This window comes from Chlamydotis macqueenii, chromosome 1 (genome assembly GCF_036417535.1).
Source record: "Chlamydotis macqueenii isolate bChlMac1 chromosome 1, bChlMac1.mat, whole genome shotgun sequence".
NCBI classification, from domain to species: domain Eukaryota; kingdom Metazoa; phylum Chordata; class Aves; order Otidiformes; family Otididae; genus Chlamydotis; species Chlamydotis macqueenii.
In genome coordinates this window covers 93,326,896-93,346,817 of record NC_141556.1, presented here as the reverse complement: position 1 = coordinate 93,346,817, position 19,922 = coordinate 93,326,896, and the positions used below count along the sequence as shown (strand labels likewise).

The 19,922-nt window shown below is 45.1% G+C and overlaps 1 protein-coding gene, 2 long non-coding RNA genes and 3 other non-coding genes across 7 annotated transcripts in view; 1 reads left to right on the top strand and 5 right to left on the bottom strand.

Moving 5' to 3' along the window:
• Positions 1–1,888: 1,888 nt before the first annotated feature.
• Positions 1,889–12,063, top strand: CPOX (coproporphyrinogen oxidase). Its single transcript, XM_086761713.1, has 7 exons — positions 1,889–2,351; positions 2,422–2,565; positions 3,261–3,371; positions 4,192–4,333; positions 6,695–6,913; positions 9,290–9,394; positions 11,546–12,063. The coding sequence occupies exons 1-7, from the start codon at positions 1,904–1,906 to the stop codon at positions 11,631–11,633; spliced, it is 1,257 nt and encodes a 418-aa protein (XP_086617839.1). The 5' UTR covers positions 1,889–1,903; the 3' UTR covers positions 11,634–12,063.
• LOC147602213 (uncharacterized) lies at positions 6,825–14,066 on the bottom strand. Its single transcript, XR_015260451.1, has 4 exons — positions 13,949–14,066; positions 12,565–12,766; positions 10,804–10,888; positions 6,825–6,957 (listed from the first exon to the last, which is right to left on the bottom strand). It is a non-coding gene; the product is annotated as an uncharacterized LOC147602213 (long non-coding RNA).
• TRNAD-GUC (transfer RNA aspartic acid (anticodon GUC)) lies at positions 12,510–12,581 on the bottom strand. Its single transcript has one exon. It is a non-coding gene; the product is annotated as a tRNA-Asp (tRNA).
• TRNAI-AAU (transfer RNA isoleucine (anticodon AAU)) lies at positions 12,878–12,951 on the bottom strand. Its single transcript has one exon. It is a non-coding gene; the product is annotated as a tRNA-Ile (tRNA).
• On the bottom strand, positions 13,407–13,478 carry TRNAD-GUC (transfer RNA aspartic acid (anticodon GUC)). Its single transcript has one exon. It is a non-coding gene; the product is annotated as a tRNA-Asp (tRNA).
• A 1,230-nt stretch (positions 14,067–15,296) lies between the features above and the next one.
• The window catches only part of LOC147602210 (uncharacterized), a 6,849-nt gene continuing 2,223 nt past the window's right edge, over positions 15,297–19,922 (bottom strand). The window contains exons 2-3 of one of the 2 annotated variants that reach the window (XR_015260455.1): positions 15,946–16,055; positions 15,297–15,399 (exon numbers count right to left, since the gene is read on the bottom strand). This is a non-coding gene — a long non-coding RNA (uncharacterized LOC147602210). Of the gene's footprint in view, positions 15,476–15,945; positions 16,056–19,922 lie in introns of both variants that reach the window. The other variant, XR_015260456.1, reaches the window with a different exon arrangement.

The following is a 19,922-nucleotide window of genomic DNA, read 5'->3' as shown; positions in this document are numbered from 1 at the left end:
TTTAGATATCTTTTGGCCTCAGCATTTGTTTATTCTTTCCATTACGGTAGTGTCTAAGAAACCCACTAAAAGAGCAGAGCTTTACTACGGTAAGTAGCATGGAAGTGCACAGTGTGCACTGCACATGAAAATGTTTAGGTAAATCCAGTGGATGCAATTCAAGAAGAAACTGAGCTATCACAGCCAGCTCTGGATAAAGAACTGTAGAAGCAGCTGCTTAGTGCAACCAAGTTAAGCAGGCTTACCACAGCCCCTAAGATGGTAGTGCCCCTTCCCCTCAGCTACAGATCTCTCCTACAAATAGTTACACACTCCTTCCCTCACTCCTGTCACCAATGGCGCAGGTGTCCTGGCTCATAAGGGATCCTATCCTCCAGCTCATGGCAGAAGAGAGCCCAGCTCAGAGGTCTCCTTCCCTTCTCACTTGCAGAGCTTCAGCAGTTTCACAGCATCCTCTGCTGCCAAAGAGCAGAATCAGATCAGAAACAAGGAAACAGAGTAAGCCTTCAAGTGAATGTTATGGCTTTACACAGACCTCCTCCCTCCCTGCAAATTACCCTACAGTGAGGAGAGACAAATAATGAAGGCCTTAGGGACAAATGTCCTTGCTTTCCACAGAACCACCCTTTAAACTGATCTCTTCTTGGGTACTACAGGTGCAAAACAGTCCTGAAACACCAGAAGCTCTCTGTTTTCAAGGAACAGCTCCATACCAGAGTACAAACCCTGCAGGGCTGGGCTTTTGTGGTAGCTTTTTCTCAGCCTAACCCTCATATTTTTCTCAGCCTAACCCTCATATGGGTTCTCAATCAATGACAGGTTTAATAAATGTCTTTACTTATTTGAAAATAATAATACGCTTATTAAAAAAACCACAAACATTAGTAAATTAGCTGTTTGATTGGAAAGAAAACTCTCACAGCTCAGTTCCACACAGTACCATCATCACAGGCTGCACTGTCACCTAGGTGTTTGCTAGAGGAAAATTGTCATTTTATTGGTTCACTGAAGTCTTTTGTCATTGTGCTAGTTGGTTTGTTGTACTGTCCTGCTGTTGATACAGCCAATGTCGAGGCAGCTGAGAAAATAGAAAAATCATTTTAATGGATCCGGTGCCAACAACAGCACCAATAAAACCAAACTCTGAACTGTAATTTGGTTCTATGCAGTACCTTTCAACATCTGGCTCTACATAAGCCGCCTTTCTCCTTGTACTCTGAATTTGATTTAGGAAAAAAAAACAACTGTGCTTCAACTTCAGAAAGAACAAAGAAGGCACAAGCTTGCGCCCTCTCAAATCCATGGGAAATACTCCCACTGCACTAAACTGGCATTCCCACGAACTGGTCAGATCCTAAAAAAACCTGAGAGTTTTTAGACTCAGTTTTTAGAGGCTTTAGACTGAGAGTCTAAAACCAGCAATGCCATACACAAGAGAGCAATTCCACTCGGTCCATAGGATAGCTCAAGAAAATACAGCTTTACTCCTATTCAGCCGTGCCTGGCCCTGTACAAGGCTTTACTCACACGACTCTGCAGTCTCAACCACCTGCACTGATGAAACCGAGTCATTTGACGCTAGTACCCTGAAACGTTTTAGGGCCGCAAGGCCAGGAGCCTCCCCTCCCCAACACCACCCCGGGGCGGGCCGCAGCACCGACACAGAGCGGGCAGCTCGGCGCTAACCCAGCCCCGGGGGCGGGCACAGGGCCGGGAGCGCTACGGGGCGCTTACATCGCCGGGACCGGCTCTCCTGTACGGACACAAACGTATATCCACGTCTACAAACACACATTTATACACCGCGTGGAGCTGCCCGGCCCCGGCCCCGCCCCTGCTCCGCCCGCACCGGTTCTGCCCGGCCGCGGCCCGCCCCGCCGGCAGTTTGGCGCTGGTGCCCATCATGGCGGCGGCGGCGGCGGCGGCGGCGGCGGCGCAGTTGCTCCGCGGGGTCGCCCGCGCTGCCCGCGGCCCACCCGCCTTGGCTCTCTCCGCCGCGGCGGGGCGGCGGGCGCTGGGCTCCGGGCCTCCGGGGGTAGCGGCAGGCCGGCGGGGTGGGCGGTCCGCGCTGGCAGCGGCGGCGCTGGGCGGACTGGGGCTGGGGGTATGGGGGTGGCAGCGGGCCGCGATGGCGGCGTCCGAGGAGGGAGATGAGGAGGAGGAGGAAGAGCTGCGGCAGCGGTTCATGGCGCCGCCGGTGAGCGGGCTGCGGGAGCTGCGGCGGCGGCGGCGGGAGCTGCGGAGCCGCATGGAGCTGCTCATCATGGAGACGCAGGCGGAGGTGTGCCGCGCCCTGGCCGCGCTGGACCCCGGCGCCACCTTCGCTGTCGACACCTGGGAGAGGAAGGAAGGTACGGAGGGGAGGAGGGGGCCGCGGGGGTCACCCCGGGCTCGGTCACGGGGTGACCCTGGCGTTGGCAGGCGGAGGAGGCATCAGCTGCGTGCTGCAGGACGGCGAGGTCTTCGAGAAGGCGGGAGTGAACGTGTCCGTCGTGTTTGGGCTCCTGTCCGAGGACGCAGCGCGGCAGATGCGAAGCAGGGGGAAGTCTCTGAAGGCCAAAGACGGTAAGGAGTGTGGCGGGGCGGCGGGGCTGGGGAGCGGGACGCGTTGACCCGAGTGTTCCCGTGTGGGTACTTGGCAAGTGGATTGAGCAGAAGGTGAGGAAGGCCGGGCTGATCGACGCTCGAGGGAAGATGTCACTTGTATCGTGGTGGTTTCTAACCAGTAAGCCTGGCAGGTGGACTTTCATATCCCTAAAAACTAGGTATCAGAGTGCTTCTCCCACTGTCTTGCTGCTTTAAGCAAGGTACTGTAGGCACAGGTTGTTTCTCAGTAACGATGCTTTAGCTCAGCAGTGAAACGGCACAGGAGTTGCGTACCAAAGAGGTGGAGGGAGAGAACCAAAAAGCCCTGAAGGCTAAAGAGGATTCAACCCATGTTTGTGTAGCAAAAGGAACTCTGAGGACTGAGTGGTGGAAAGCCTTAGCTGTGCCTTACGGTTTAAGTAGTCTTCATCTCATGGGTGCTCTAACATACTCTGGTGTTTTAGGACAAACTTAAAAAAAAAGCATTTAGTTAGGTGCACAGAAGTGTGTGGATGAGAAGTAAATTGCACATTGAGTAATAATTATGGTCACTCAACATGAGAAATTTTCTTATAGTGGAACCTAAGGAAAAATAGTGATGTTCCTTAAATGATTATATAAATGAAGTTATTTTAAAAAGTCAAGGGTTTTTTTCTGTGCACCTTTTTATGTAGGAAAACTGCCTTTTTGCGCCATGGGTGTGAGCTCTGTTATCCATCCAAAGAACCCTCATGTTCCAACCATGCACTTCAACTACAGATACTTTGAAATTGAGGAAGCAGACGGTAAGAACTATAATCCAGTGACATATGTATGAAATGCATGACTCTGTATGAAGGAAGCATGAACGCATGGCTAGGGTGAGAGGTTAAGAACCCATCCAGGTTTGTTCCCAGCTGTGCTAAGATCTTGTTGCATACCACTTATAAGTGTAAAATATATTCAAAGAAGCAAGTCTAGAATTTAGTAGAAGAAACATCCGTGAGGGACTGATAAGCATTCTGGTCAGGATGTACCTTTGTCTCCGAAGCTGGGAGGACATACAGACAGAAACATCGCTCTCTACGTGCACCATGCCTCTGACTTTCCCCAACTTCTTGCTGTCAGAAGCAGGACTCTAGGCTAGGTGGTCTAACTCCGAGAGCCCGTCTGTACCTTGTGACAGTGTACGTACTGTTAGAAGCTCAAAGACAGTCGTCTTTCAAATATTTTGCCAGAGCATTATGGATCATTTCTAGTCAATTACTTCCCTGGATTTAATAATGACATTCCCTTTCTTTGGCATGCAGTAAAATGTTTCTGGATTTTTTTTAAGAGGAGTTGCAAGCCCATCTTGTGAAATCGATATCCTGTAGCCAGGGTCAGCAGTCCAAAATACTGAACAAATGGTTTTCACTGCTTTGAAATGTGTTTCATGTTTTCCTGAAGTCACTGGTTGTTGCACTACCTTGACCTCAAATTTTTCATGATTGATGTTTAGAACACCACTGAATAATGATTTTGTTTTGTATTGTAAAAGTAGTTGTTAGTTCTTGGTGAACCACTAGCAACATATTTGTTTGGAAGTTTCAAAGAAAAATGTTGCTGCTTGCCTCTCTCGTGTAGGAACTAAACAGTGGTGGTTTGGTGGTGGGACTGACCTCACTCCAACTTACCTGAATGAAGAGGATGCTGTGCATTTTCACAAGACTCTGAAAGAAGCCTGTGACAAGCATGATGTGAAGCTGTATCCTAAGTACAAGAAATGGTATGTGGGGAGAGATCCACTTGGGTTCCTTTTGTGGGAGCAGAAGGCGGCACTAGGTATTACCAGTTAGGTCTGTTCTAGGAATAGTAGGTTCTGCCCTGCCTTTTGATAAGTATCAGAAGACCCTAGTGAAAATCAGCAGATGTCTACCAGGACAAAATGCAGTCTAAAGCAATTTCTTATTTACAGAGGCCTGAGTTTTTCAAATCAGAGGGCTGACAACTAGGATTGTAAATCCATAGCCTGAATAAAAAACAAGGTGACTACAAGATTTTGTAAGCCACAGACCTCATGAGGCAACTCAAAAATTCCTTTTAGCCTCTAGTATTAAACTAGGACAAGACTTTTGCCCCATGAATTTGCACTAATTCTCCTTACAGAGAACTCATGGTAAATGTGCATGATTTCATTGTGAGCTCTTGGGTCAGTCCTGCAGTTCTGAAAATCCCGCTCCAGTTTTTCTGCCCTCAGTCTAACCTTTATTACTTTTTTTTTTTGTTTGTTTGGCTGGGTAAGTAAAGGAGTTTCTCCTTAATGTAGAAGCTTCATAATTTTGATGGAGCTGTACTTTTTTTTTTTTCCAGTGACGCACACTGAGAGTTCAACAACATGTTCTTTAAAGATGCAGACTTTGAATGCTGTTCTTGAACTGAGAGATACGGTGATGGAATCCTTCACTGTTCAGTCAGGGGTTGCTGCTCTGTGTCTGATAGACCTATCTGCTACAAACTGTGATATCGAGGAAGGAGGGGTTACTCTTTTGTAAGACCAGGTCTTGTCTGAGGACAGGAGATAAAGTGGGTGTCGTAACTTGGGCATGATTCACGTAGTAGAGAAGCACATCTTACACAACCTTAAGACTACAGTCTTGTACTCTGAGGAGTTTTTGTATGGTAGCTCAGAGCGTCTGCCTTAGCGGTCAGGTTGTTTACAGTGTCAGTAGGCTAGCAATGCCAGCTGCAGGGGGTTGGAGAGAAGGATCCTTCTGTCCTTAGTCTGAGGGCAGCTCAGGAGAGGACTAATTGTATCCCATGGACAAAGGCAGTTTTCTTAGTCCCAGCATAAGTGTTTGCTGTAAGCAGCAGCTATGCACGGGCATGTGGTGTTTACTTGTGGAGCAGTGTGAATCTCCTCTGAGCTTTACTAACTAGCATTGCTCCTTTTCCCACCTTTCTCAAAAATAAAAGCTCTTGTTATGTTTACCATGCTGTCTTACTGATCTAGCTTTAAGACCTTCATCAGGCTTGTTCTCTGTTGCATTTCTGACTCAGCCTTTCTTTCCTAACGCTGATCATCCCAGTGAATGAAAAAAATAGCTTAGGTTATCTGTTACATCTCCATGTCTCTTCTGCTATGGCCATGCCATTTATATTGCTTGAGAACAGCAACTGTGGATGGATACCTGCATGGAAAACTAGTCCTAAAGGAAGGCAGGGGTGCCTTGCTGTTGACGGTTTCTGCATCCTACTTCCTTTACATTTCTCCCCCATATGAAGACTTGCAAGGCGTGTCTGCCCAAGCAAGCAACTAATAACCAAGATGGGTGTGGATAAAACGAATCAGCTAATTTATAGTAACCGCACACCTACATACTCCCAGTAAATACAAAAGATATTAATTGCCTCCCTATTGCATGATAAGCTGCACTTACTCCTTCATAAACTTGAACATGAGCCATAAACAGCTGTGACTAGAATGGCTCCATCTTCCAAGTTTAACTATTAAAAAGCCTTTTTCCAAGGAAGACTGCCTTGCTTTTGATTTTTCCTTAAGTGGTGGTAGCTTTCTCATCTGGTCTTGGGTTTTTAGATTCTTTTAGTTTTGATGCAGAAAATAAATTCTTTCATAGAATGGCAAAAAGAGATAAAGAGATTCTCTTCAGAGTTTGAGTTCATCTGAAAGCTATACAAATAACTTGAGATCTATGTATAATTCTGAGAATGAAGAGTTCTTAAGGTGTGAAGTTCTTAGTTCTTCCAGAAAGAGTTCTTACGGTGAAGTTTTGAAATCAAGTGTCCCACCTCCTTGTAGGTAGAGGATATGGACTGGATCATTCCACAAGGAAGCATCTGCCATGGTGTTTGAATGTTATATGTTCAGTGACTGTACAGTGATACGTAGCTTTGCAGAGACCATTTAATTGGAGCTTTTACTGTATGCGAGTGCAGGAATGCTTTCCAGATGCTGCTGTACCATCCTGGCTCTCGGCAGTCAGTGAAACAGTGAGGCACCCGGCACTGCAGGAACTGACTTTTCATCAGTATTTCACTAGCGCCATCCTGTGCAATCTAGCTGTTGATGTTCTGCTCATTTACTTGAATGTTGTGGACCATATTAATAATTGTCTGCTACCTCTTCTAGGTGTGATGACTACTTCTATATCAAGCACCGTGGTGAGCGAAGAGGGATTGGAGGCATATTCTTTGATGACCTGGACTCTCCCTCCAAGGAGGAAGTATTCCAGTTTGTGAAGAGCTGTGCAAAAGCTGTTGTGCCTTGCTACATTCCCATTGTGAAAAGGCACTGCCATGACTCCTTCACACCAGAGGAAAAGCTGTGGCAGCAGCTTCGGAGAGGACGGTGAGTAATGAAGGAGCAAAAGAATACACAGGAGGTGGATTATGCTGGCGACAGAAAAAAAAAAAAAAGCGAGTTCTTTATAGCTGCAGGATTTATGTCCTGATGTGCATTTTCTGTCCTGGTGTGGGCTAAGATTGCATAAGTGCTCTAAAGCTTCCCAGAGAATTTCAGCAGTTTTGTGTACAGAGCTATTCTAAAAATCAAATTATAGAGTGCCAGGGAGGGTGCAAAGAAGGTGCTAGCACCCTCTCATCCATATCTCCCACTCTCCCATGCTGTAGCACAAGCAACCCATACAAAATGCTGCAGTTTCTCTCCAGCTTCTTCAAAAAACAAGAGAAACTGCTGTTTTGTAACAGGCAAAGGGGGGGGGGTGTGTGTGTGCTTGGTGTCCTGAATCCTGCCCTCTCCTACACCCCAGTGATATGGATTATAGGACTGCCCTGTGACAGGAGGAGCATAAGAGTCAGGGAGTCAGACTTCCTACGCAGTAACGAAACTAAAGCCCAGAAAGTCATGGAATAACTGTACACAAGAGTATTTTCAGCTTCTTATATACATACTTACTCCATCTGATCTTGGCATTGAAATGAGGATGTAATGAAGTCTTTCATAGAATCATGGAATCTTTAAGGTTGGAAGAGATCTCTAAGATCATCAAGCCCAACTGTCAACCCAACACCACCACGCCTACTAAACCATGTCCTGTAGTGTCAAGTCTACACGTTCTTTGAACACCTCCAGGGATGGTGACTCCACACCACTTCCTTGGGCAGCCTGTTCCAGTGCCTGATCGCTCTTTCAGTAAAGAAGTGTTTTCTAATATCCAACCTAAACCTCCCCTGCCGCAACTTGAGGGCATTTCCTCTTGTCCTGTCACAAGTTATTTTGGAGAAGAGACCAACACCCACCTCCCTACAACCTCCTTTCAGAGAATTGTAGAGAGCAATGAGGTCTCCCCTCAGCCTCCTCTTCTCTACATTAAATAATCCCAGTTCCCTCAGCCGCTCCTCATGAGACTCGTTCTCCAAACCCCTCACCAGCTTCGTTGCCCTTCTCTGGACACGCTCCAGCAACTCAGTATCCTTCTTGTAGTGAGGGGCCCAAAACCGCACACAGTATTCGAGGTGCAGCCTCACCAGTGCCAAGGTACAGGGGCACAATCACTTTCGTACACCTGCTGGCCACACTGCTCCTGAGATATAGAGGGGTTTTGTTTTTCTGGCATGGTCCAAAGTCACTGTAACTTAAAAGACTTTGGAGGATCCTGCAAAAGCTTAAGTACGTTGGTAGATACAGTTGTACTCCTTTTCCTATGTCCTGTGATTGTGTAAGCATACGGAGAAATGAGAATACATGTGCTTTGGGCAGAACTGGGGAGTCTTTAGTTTCTGTCTCTTCTGCAGAGAAATCTGTGATAGTGGCATAGGGAGGGTGTAAGTATTCAAGTTTAGATCACTGGCCTGCAGCAGTTACCCAAATAAGCATATATGCTTAATTTGGTGGGACTGTTCCTGGGAGCGTTGGGATTTCAAGATCCAGTCTGTGGACGGGATTTAGTAAACCTTAAAGAAGCTTCTTTAAGGCTTCGTTAAAGAAGCTGCAGCCAGGACCGTCTTGTGAAGCCTGCTTATTTCTCTGGATCTGTTTGCAGGTTATTGGGCTAGGCAAAGCTCTCAATTTCTGCAAACAGATAAGAGCGCCTTCCATTCTGTATCTCTGTTCAGTACTAATAGCTCAGTACTGGTTATTAAGATAATGCCTGCTGAATTGTCACTGCTCTGTTCCTATGCTGGGGGCAGAAAACCATCTATTCCGGCACTTAAAAGTCCCAGCCAGCACTCTGAAGCTGTCTGACTTCTGCCGCTTTCCACATCTCCCTAAGAAACAGAAAATCTTGTTCTGACCTTGCTGCTTAGGCATCCTTCAGCTTGGAGGACCGCACAGTAGGGTTTTTCTTGTGGTTGTTTCCAGTTCCTTTAAGGCTCCTTTTAATACCTGAGACCACCACACAAGAGTACTAGCACAACCAAGCTAAACTTGGTGTCGAGTTTGACAGCAGGCTTGAGGCCTAGGATAAGTAGGCTAGTATAGCACCATGCAGAATGCTCTCCTTTTTTTTGTCTGCTTTTGTCTGTTAGCTAAGGCCATTACTACCTACGCTTTGTGGAGTGGCAAGGTCACACTTGCATTCCTACGCAGAGGATCCTATAGAAAAGTTGGCCCCAAATCAGGGTTCATTCTGACACCTAACACAGCAGAAAGACAAGCTGGTTTTGGGTTGTTTTTTTTTTCTTTTGTCTGCTAGTTGAAGAAGCTATAAGCAATTTCTTATCATAAACTTGTTTTTCTGTTGCACCTCTTCACTCCTCATAGGTACGTAGAGTTCAACTTGGTTTATGACAGAGGTACAAAGTTCGGCCTCCTGACACCTGGATCAAGAATTGAAAGCATTCTTATGTCTCTGCCACTGACTGCAAGGTAAGGGCATAGATATGTGGAGTTGCAGGTAGACACTGTTTTATTAAAATACTTTATAGGATTAAATCAAAGGTCTGTCCTGTTGTCCAGTCTCTTAACAGCGGTTAGTTCATGCCTGATACAAGAACTGGCCAAATACATGGAGATGCTACTCTGGTCTGCTACACTTGCCCTCTTGTCAGTAATATGTGGCCTGGATATTTTCTGACAAAAAAGCGGCATTTTTTGTGTTTAGTACTTCTTGATAGATTTCCCCTCCTTGCTCCATAGGGTTTTGTTTAGTAGCTCTTTGAAACCATGTGAGCTTCTGGCAGCCCTGACAAGCCTGTGGCAGAGTTCCACAGTTTAACTGTGTGTTATATGATAAAGTGCCTCTTTGTTTTCTGCTTGCACCTGGTAACTTGATTCAGCTTTTAAGTCAGTAATCAGATTTTCTTCCTGTTTATTTTCTCCATAACAGTTTTTATTTTACAGGCTTCTGTTTTTTTCATTGTCTATTTTCCAAACTGAAAAGTCCCCCTCTTCTTAGTCTTTGTACAGCAGCTGTTCCATTACTTTGATCACATTTGCCACTTTTCTCTAGGCCTAAGTTTTCTATGCCCTTTCTGAGCTGGGGATAAGGAACAAACAACACAAGCTATGTGTGTGTATCCAAGATGCAAGTGTGCTGCTGACTCAGAGTGGCATTTGGTCAGGCACTGGAACAGGCTGCCAAAGGAAGTGGTGGAGTCACCATTCCTGGGGATGTTCAAAAAACGTGTAGACATGACACTTCAGGCCATGGTTTAGTGGACAAGGTGGTGTTAGGTTGATGGTTGGACTTGATGACCGTGGAGGTCTTTTCCAACCTTAATGATTCTGTGATTCTATAATGATTAGTTAGTTCATTATTCCTTTCATAATTCAAATATGCGGTTTGCTGATTTTGACTCCTGCTAAGCACTCAGCTGGCTTTTTCATAGAATTGTTATGATGCCAAGATGTTTTCTGGGCAATAAAAGTTAACTAAGTCTCTCAATGTGTATGTAACTTCTTTTTTTTCTGTGCGCATCACTTCAGATCAATCCACAGTGAATTTCACCTGTCATTTTATTGCTCAGTTGCTTGGCTCAATATTAACTCTTTTCAACTGCCTTTTTAGGTTTTAACCTGTCTTGCTTAACCTTGCAATATCAGCAAACTATCATTTACTCTTTATGCTCCCTTTTATGTTGCTTTCACATATGCTGAGTAGCACAGGCCCTACCATGAATTTCATTAAGACTCCATTAGTGACCCCCCTCTGCTACGATAAGTGGCCTTTGCCTGCTACCCTTTAACCATGAAGGCAGTCCTGGTCTCATCATACAGCTTCATCCTGCTGCCAACACCAGATTTGTCCCTCAGCTGGCAGTGTAGCACACCCCTACCTTTTGATTTAATTGCTGGGATGATCTCATTTTGCTTGTTTTCGTCAATGTAAATAGCTTGCTTCACAGCCTGAATGCATCCTTCCTGGGGAGGAGGAAAAAAAAAAAAAAAAGAGGAAAAAGGTTATACTCATCCCTTTGTGACTACTGACACTTCCTTCCTCTGTCATGCCTCTGAATTGCCTTTTCAATAAAAAGTGGTTTCTCATCAACTTTGTTTTTAAAACTAAGATGCGACAAGGACTTGTAGTGCTTCCAGTCCAGCTTGTGGAAAAACTTGCCCTGTGTGGCAGAAAATACTGCATCAGGATCAAATGATAAAATTTGAAGCTGGGAATTTCCCTTAGGTCTCGTATCCTTACTCTTTTCTCTGGGTTCTTTTTTGGCACATCTTCCTTTTGATACTAGCGTGTCACAAAAGACTGCTGAAAGATCTTTGCAAATAAACCTGCATGGATTGTGGGGTGGGGGGCATTGCTCTTTCTTTTTTCTTTATTCTTCCAGCCTTTCCAGAAGTTGAGAAAAAGTTCAAGCTAACACTTCTCCTGTTTCTTCCAGTATTATTAGTTGTTCTTACTGAACTGAATGATTTGGAGCCATATCTGTCACCTGATGTGACAGTATCAACTGTGTATGTAGCTTTGCATCCTCAGAAAAGGCAACTCAAGTCCAAACACAACCTGGTGTGGGAGAGGTGGCAGCCAGCTGGGCAGTCTTGAGTGAATTTCCCCTCTCCCTGCAGGTGGGAGTACATGCACATCCCTCCAGAGAGGTCGAAAGAAGCAGAAATCCTCGAGGTTCTGCGCAACCCCAAAGACTGGGTACACTGAACGGATCGTGAACAAGATGGATTGCTGACACTGAGCCATTATGAAAGAACAGGAACGCCTGCAAACCAGCTCATTCAAACTGCTGTTGTGTGGCGTTTTAGTACAGCTATTTATACTCTTACCTGGTGCCTTAGTAATGCTGTAGACTTGTTGTAACTTGCAAATATGTGAACTTATTCTTTAGGATAGATCAGTTAATGTGATCACCCCCTGCTGATGTTGCCTTGTGAAGGATTGGTGACAGGACTACTATGCATGCTTAAGAACTTCCTCAACTGATTTGTTTGACGGCAAAATTTAAACTACAGTGAACTGTTCTCCCTGTGGAATGAATGCATTATCTGTGCCTAAATAGCACTGCTTACTCTTAGAAAATATTGAGATGGTTTAGAAATATTTTTTTAAATAATAAAGGGAATATTGGATATTATTTCAAACCTTAAACTCTGCTTTCAGGAAGTTGTGAAAAAGGTAGTATGTAACCATGTGTATTTTGATATTGTCTACAATGATTTTAGCAGAGGAGGAGGGGAGGGGAAAGTCTATTGAGACATGCTGCAATAGCATGACTTGACTGATTGGTACAGGGTTGGGGTCCCAAGGAGAGCCGAAGGCTGGCTGTCCATGTTGAGGAGAAACTCTTTCAGTGCTGTGCCTCTCAGCTGTGATCCAGACACCACAGCTGCCCTGGCTATCATGACTCCTCTGCCAGGTAGGTCGGGAACAGATGACGAAGCTGTTGGGTGTTGCTTCAGGGTCCTCCAAACAGCACCTTACGCTGCTCCTAGCCCCGGGCTAATTGCCCTTTTCCTCGAACTCCGCGGGGAAAAACAATGGGGCTCCCGTTCCGCTTGGCTCAGGAAAAGATACGGTCACCTCCCCGTCGGGGAATCGAACCCCGGTCTCCCGCGTGACAGGCGGGGATACTCACCACTATACTAACGAGGAGTGGGATAACAAGAGTGGTGCGTCCCAGAGGGACGTGGTACACCCTCACCTTTGGCAGGTGGCGGCTGCCCCGGCGACCGCGTAGGGTGGGAAGAGGCACCCAGGCGAGCCGGGTGCCTCCGATCGCTGAGGTCAAACTTCCCTTTTGGGGCCACCGTGTTCATTTCCGTGTTACACCTTCTCCTCTAAAATATATTTTAAAAAAATAACATTCAGTAAAAAACAGAGATCTCCCCACCTTCACAGAAAAAAAAAAAAAAAACCAAACAAAAAACCCAGCCTAAAAAAAAGCTGAGTGGCCCGTACGGGGATCGAACCCGCGACCTTGGCGTTATTAGCACCACGCTCTAACCAACTGAGCTAACCGGCCGTTCTGGAATGTAATTTCCGCGTCCACGCAGCTCACGCGCTCCACGGACACGCCGCGGACAAAACCGCCGCCGGCAGTCGCATCCGCAGCGTGACCGCGCCCGCTCTTCTCACAGCCCGCGTCGGCGGCTCGTTTCAGAGAGCTCTGGCACAGCAGCACGGGCATTAACCGGGGGGACGAGAATTGCTAAAATGGACGCCTTCAAAACTTTAGTTTTTCTGTGCGACCCCCGTCCCGCGGGCGGCGCATGCCGCAAGGCCGCAGCCAAGGGGCCTCCCAAAACGACCGGGCACGCTTTCCCCTTCCGCTCCCCCAAGCGGCTCCCGGCTGCGGGAACACGCACGCCGCCGCCTCCCCCCCGCAGCAGTTCCCCATCGCGCCCTTGCCTCACGCACAGGCCGCGGGACGGGGCGGGCGGACGAGAGGCGCTTCCGGGGGGTAAAACACGGCACCTCCTCCCCGTCGGGGAATCGAACCCCGGTCTCCCGCGTGACAGGCGGGGATACTCACCACTATACTAACGAGGAGTGGGACAGAGGTAATGTCCCCCCCGCCGGGCCCCAAGGGCCACCCGCAGGACCCCCGCCCACCCTCTCCCCGGTGCCGCGGCGCTGCCAGCTGAGCGGGGAGACCCTTCGGGCCCCGGCACCCCAGTGCAAGGTGAAAGCTACGCGAGAGTGGGGGGCGGGGTGGGCGTCCCTCCGCCAGACCCCCTGCTCTGGCCCGGCCGCAGCCTGGGCGTGTGGACCCCAGGGCTCTTCCTGAACCCCCGGGGCTCTCCCTGGAATTACAACAGGCAGCGTGAAGGAAAACGCAGCGCCAAGGGAAGACGGGCCCATTTCCTAAACCTCTGATGAGCCCTGTTTCCTACTGTAGGGAAACCACCTGTTCTCAGAGGAAACTGTCAACCCTTCCCCAGCTGGAAAGCCAATTAGATCACTTGTAAAATCAAGGCATTAAGCACAAGAAATGTAGAAAATACTTAAGAATTAAGTACCTGTAAGTCAGTGAAAAAGTTGTAAAGGAGGAGGACATGATCAAATTCCAAGCCCTTTGCTTCACAAACCACCAGTACAAGTGCTAAGCTGAGTTCCTCGGTTATCTTCTCCTTTGCCTTCTCATTTGCCACTAACACCACCTATCATAAAATACATTAATAAAAATAACATATTAGGAAGCAAAAAAAAAAAAAAAAGGTAACAGCTGCACAGAGAAAGCATACAAATGTGTCTTGATAATGCAAGAGGTTCCTCAAAACCAGGCAACATTTAACACAGACATTCCAGCACTCTCTGCAAGAAAGGTCACAAAGCTGCATGAGCAGACTGTCAAATACATGGTATAAGGAGACAGTCATCGATCTGGTGTAAGAAAATCTGGAGTTAGTAAGGAATAGGGCAGGAGACATCCGATGCGACAAAGAGCAGAAAGACCCAGACATGCATTAGGAAGAAAGAAACAGAAACCCACACAATAAAGGCTTCGAATTTGAAAAAGTATAGTTTATTAGTGAGATATAGAGGCTTAAAAAAAATTATTGGGCAGTCCATATAAAATAATTATTTTGTTAGCTACAGACCGGGAAGAATCTGCAAAAAAAAAAAAAGCCATAAACCTAAGAAAAGCAAAGCTGACGTGCTGCAAATTCGACAGGCAGTGTTTTCAGTTTGTGGGCCCTCAGCAGCATTGCTAGGTCACTAACACTGCGGGACTCCAAGAGCGTAGGTTTTCACCCATCAAAGAGACCACAGTCCTCAGGAAGCCGATCAAAAGATTCTGGGAAGCAGTACTGAAGCAATACAACCAACCACTCCAGATGCCAGATTAAGAGTACTTCTTGTAAGCAGAATATAGATTTTAAACTCCAATCTGTCTCATGCTCTCTCAAAAATACACTTTTACAGGATTTTGTTAGAATTTTGAGATCAAGAAATAACATTAAAAACACTAGCCAGAGAAGAGAAAAGCCGTCAGGTCTAGTGTATTTTTCTGCTATTGTGAGCAGATCAAATCTCACTGTAAACTAATTTCAGAATAACGAACTAATTAAATTCAAAGCACAGAACAGTGTAATTCTACACTTTTGCATCCTTTTGTCCTGATGCTGACAGCCAAATAAGTTTGAACACTTAGATTAATCACATTTAATTTTTTTTGTGCCTATTCTGGTGGTTCTTGATTGCAAAATGCAACAGTAAAAATAAGTGAAAGCACATTGTTCCAGTAATATCAGCTGCAGAAACAGGGAAGTGAAGGAAGGGTAAGGGGCAGCAAAAACTGCATGTTAGCATCAAACATTTTTTTTCTCAACAATTAAGTTCTGTGGAGAAATGGGAAGCCACTGTACCTTTCAAAGATGAGAGCAGTTTCAGAAATCCCTGAGCCATGTCTTCATTCAGTACATTTTTATGACGTGCTCCATTTTTATTACGTGCTCCATTTTCAAACCTGCAGAAGGAGCCGAACTGTTGAAGAACATCCAGGAGAGAATCTGGATCACTTACAGCTCTGCTTCCATTTTCCCCTGCAAAGCATACACTCTTTACCACAGTACCCCAGGCTGAAAATTGTAACAGTTTACAAGTTGATCTGCCTCGCAGTCAAACTGCTGCCCAGGATTTTTAGGGTAGATGACTAAGAACAGCAATATTTTCAGCATACAGTTTTAATCAGGTGCCCTGAGGTTGTCTGAGTTCTCACTGACATTTAAGAAATACAGCCATAAAATAATTTGTCCTCTTAAAAACAAAACCAGCAAGGACAAAACAGCAACCAAAAAAACCCACACAAACCAAAATGAAACTCACAAGCTTAAAAGATACTTGGATAACTGACAATGGCAGATTTTAAATTATGTCCTAACAAATGCCCTTAAATGAAAACTTAAAGGCTTCGCCTGACTTTCCCAAAAGCTTTGAGGAACTTAAGTACACCAAAGACCAAACAAAATAGCTTTGCCCCTCCTTTAGTGCAGAGACAGACAAGGTTGGTCACCTTTTTTAGAGGCAAGGATTAACTCCAGACTTTTATCTGTAAAGCAGGGGCTTGTTCTTCAATCTCTCCTAGATTTGCAGTAAGCCTGGAAAATTCTCGAGGGCTGTCAACTGAAAAAAAAAACCTTGACCACAAAAGACACGCTGAGCTACCTGGAACACCAACCAAGGCGATTCCCAGCACAGGGGAATCGGCATTAACAACCTGAGAACTGCTGGGATAAGACCTTCTCCAGAGCAGGAGATCGCTCAGTAAACAAAGAGCAACTGGGAATTTGCATGCCAGGAGCCAGAAGATGCAAGCGCAGTGAAACACAGTGCTTTCCAGTAATCTTATATACCCATGAAACCAGAAACACAATCTAAAAGCTTTCTTTTTTTGCCAAGTTTGGTCTGCCTGTGCAGTCTTTTGCTCCATCTGCACTTACCCTCATCCTCATCTGCATCCTCATTTATTGGCACACAAGGAATGCTCATTATTTGGGCAATCACTCTTGGTACATTAGTTTCCAGGAAAATTACAAAGAACAGACAAGTTAGAATCCTTTTGACAACTGTCAGGCTAACATAAAAAAAAAAAAAAAAAAGCAGACTGGAAACCAGCTTATTACCTCAGTTCATGAAATTTCATGTTAGCACTGGGACAAATAAGATTTGTGTCTTTCTGCAAGACAACAGGTCCTTTGCAAACCGCCTAGGGATTTCAGCAATGTCATGGTTTTGTTTAGTAGGGGGGGGCCTAAGGTGGTAGCTTCTGTAGGAAACTGCTAGAAGTCGCTCCCCTTTGTTCAGTGGACTTGGCCAGGCCTAGGGCGGACCCACTGCTGGCCAAGGCCGAGCCGATTGGTAGCAGAATGTCCCGTGATAACGCCTCTGCAATAACGTATTTAAGAAGGGGAAAACAGAAAAAAAAAAAAAAAAAAAAAGAGAGGAGAGAAGATGTGAAGAAGCTGAGCGGGGGGCAGAGGCGCAGAGGGGGAGGCGCAGGCCTCATGGGCCTTGCAGGCCTCACCCTCTGGCCTCTCGCCAGGCAGCCGACTGGGCCCGACTCGGTCCGGCCCGGCTGCAAGAAGTGGAGAGGAGATGAGAAGTGAATAAGATGTAAAAAAAGATCCTGAGAGACATCTACCAGCCTGTTGTGAGGAACGGCTGCAGACGCCAAGGTCAGTTCAGAAGTGAGGGGGAGGAGTAATGCGGCTCCTGGCCAAGATTCCCCTGCAGCCTGTGGTGACAACCATGGTGGAGCAGGTTGTCCCCCTGCAGCCCATGGAGGTCCACGGAGGAGCAGAGATCCACTTGGAGCCCGTGAAGGACCCCGTACCGGGGGAGGTGGATGCCTGAAGGCGGATACCCACCCTCGCCTGAGCATGAGCATGACGTTTTGGCCCGTTTGGGTCAATTATTCTGTCTGTCTTTCACCCAGCTTCCCGCACCTGCACGTTAATGAGACTTGGAAAGCAGGATGGTGTCCTTGGTCTTATTCACAACTGGTATCATCAGGGTGTTTATCAACATTCTTCACACACGAAATCCAAAACATACCAGCTACTGAGAGGAAAAGTTAACTCCATCCCTGCCAAAACCAGGACAAGCAATAACTCAAAGCCTTCTTAAAATGTACTTAAGAGTGAAAATAGATTTTAGCCCTCATGTTTAGTTAGGAGAGGGTCTCTTGGCTTTAGTCCAATAGTCTACTCTGCTACTCTTTTTCCCTTACTACGTGAAGAGGTTAAAATTTTCCAAGAAATACAAGCGTTTTTGCTGCATATTGCCACACAGATCAAAGAAGTGTAAAACAAAGCTAAGGGAATATAAGAAATTATGTGCTGATTATAAAGAAGTAACATTACTGAATTCATGTGTCTTGGTTTTGCCACTGCATTTGTCTGTGAAAGCTTTTAATGACAATGCGCAAGGATTTGATGCAGCTTTAACATCAGAAAGTTTTGAGCTGACTAGTTTTGTGGTCTGCCTTTTGTTTGAGATCCTAGGAAGTCAGGTTCCATATCTGTCTTAATGGGATCCACTGTACTCAGCCAGCATGAGTTTAGGTATCTTCCAAAGGTCGTCTTCCCTTTGCTGATAGTCTGCAAAACTTAACCTCGCACCTTTTCGCACTGCCATATCCTTTATGTTTTGTTTTGGTTTTTTTTAAGTTCTTCCTAATTTATTGATTGTGATCACTCAGTCCTTTGAAAATACCATTTTCCATGAAAATTCTGAAATTTCAGTATTTATTTAAAATTATTTCAGTATTTATTTTAAAAAATGCAAGAAGCACAGTTTGAATTGCTTCTGTAATATATAGATATTGTGTGACTATAGTTCAAAATATATTTCTGTCTTTCAAGATGAGAAGGATTCCCCGGGAGAGGTATATATTATTTTTGCTTTCTGGAGTAAGAAATTAGTTAAGTAACTATCTTCTCAAATGTTGCTTCAGGAACCTACAGGTGAAAGAAGGTAAATCTCTGATGACAGATACTTGTCTAAATACAATACTTAGAACTAAATATTTGAAATACATATCATCTTTTCCTCTCTGTAATGAACTTCTTAATACTTTTGACCTCTTTCCTTTTCCAGGAAAACCAATGTAACCTAACTTTGTAATATCACATAGTCAGAAGAAGAACTTGGCCAGGGATGAGGAAGTAAAGGGTAAGAGGAACCTTACTTTTCCCCTCTTAATTATGGTACCTTGCGGATAAATGATCATGTCCAAATAACTAATTTTTGTAATTCAATTTAGCAAAGAACTCTTCTACCAGATACTTATTTATGATTTTGCAAACTTTGGAGTCTTAAGGTTGTCATTATATTCTACAGAAAAGGTTTTTTTTTATTATGATAATTTACAGGGAGTCTGTCCTTTCAAACATGTAGGTTTGTAGGTTGTTTTTTTTTTGTCAACTACAAAAGTGATTTTTCATTTCCTTTGCAGTAATATAATGTAGAAAACTCTGTTAGAAATTCTGTAGCTACTGCTGTAAGTTGTGATCTTGCCTGCTAGTTATTAGTATCACTGCTGGCTACTCATCAAGGTTTGCTATTGCTCCTTGCACGAGGAATTTCGATGCACAATCTGTAGGAAATACACTGTAGAATGCTACGTGCTTATCTTGTCGATATCACAACTTTGCAGGATTATGGAGTGCACAGAAAGAAATTAATACTTTTTAGATGGGTTACGATAATCAGAACTGTTTGCTCTGCAGGCCACAGACTGTATAGTATAATTAGATTATATGCGAAAGAAGAAGCTATAGATTTGTTGAAGATTAACGCTGAAACTTAGCTAACATTGTATTAAGTCAAGACATTATTTGTACACTTAATCATCTCTAATCCAAAGAACAAGCATTTAGTGTCTTTTAACCAAGGACATTAATCCAATTAAACCTTGAAAAGAACATTTAATCAGAATGTTTTGAGTATGGTGCCAACTACTGAAGAAACTAGGGGCAGGGGTCACCACGACCACCAGCTCACGGGCCCTCTACCCAAATCATGCCACCAACTCAAAATAAACAGGTGGAGTAACAGGACTGAGTAGGGGTATGACTTTACATGCTAGGTGAGGAGACTCTGTCCAATCACTTAATGGAGTATTAATGTGTATGTATTAGAAAGTTGAATATGTAAAAGTTTTGTGTATAAGTGTATTGCGGAGAGTCTTGCTTGGTGTCCTTGATTTGTGGGAGATCACCGAGCGCTCAGGCTTGTGCAAACCTGAAATCAATGACCAATGTCTCTCATGAGCGTGTGATTATTGGCTCATTGCACACTGGGCACTGAATCTGTCTTTTTCAGACAACAGATTTTCAAGGCTGAGAGGAGTGTGTTGATCACTAACAATAGTTTTGCCTCCTCCACTTTTACGAGCCAGATTCTGAAAGTTTCTGGTCAGAATAAGGTAGGCTGAAAAAATGCTGACTACATTGCTGATTTTCTGAAAAATAAATGTTGGAAGATTAT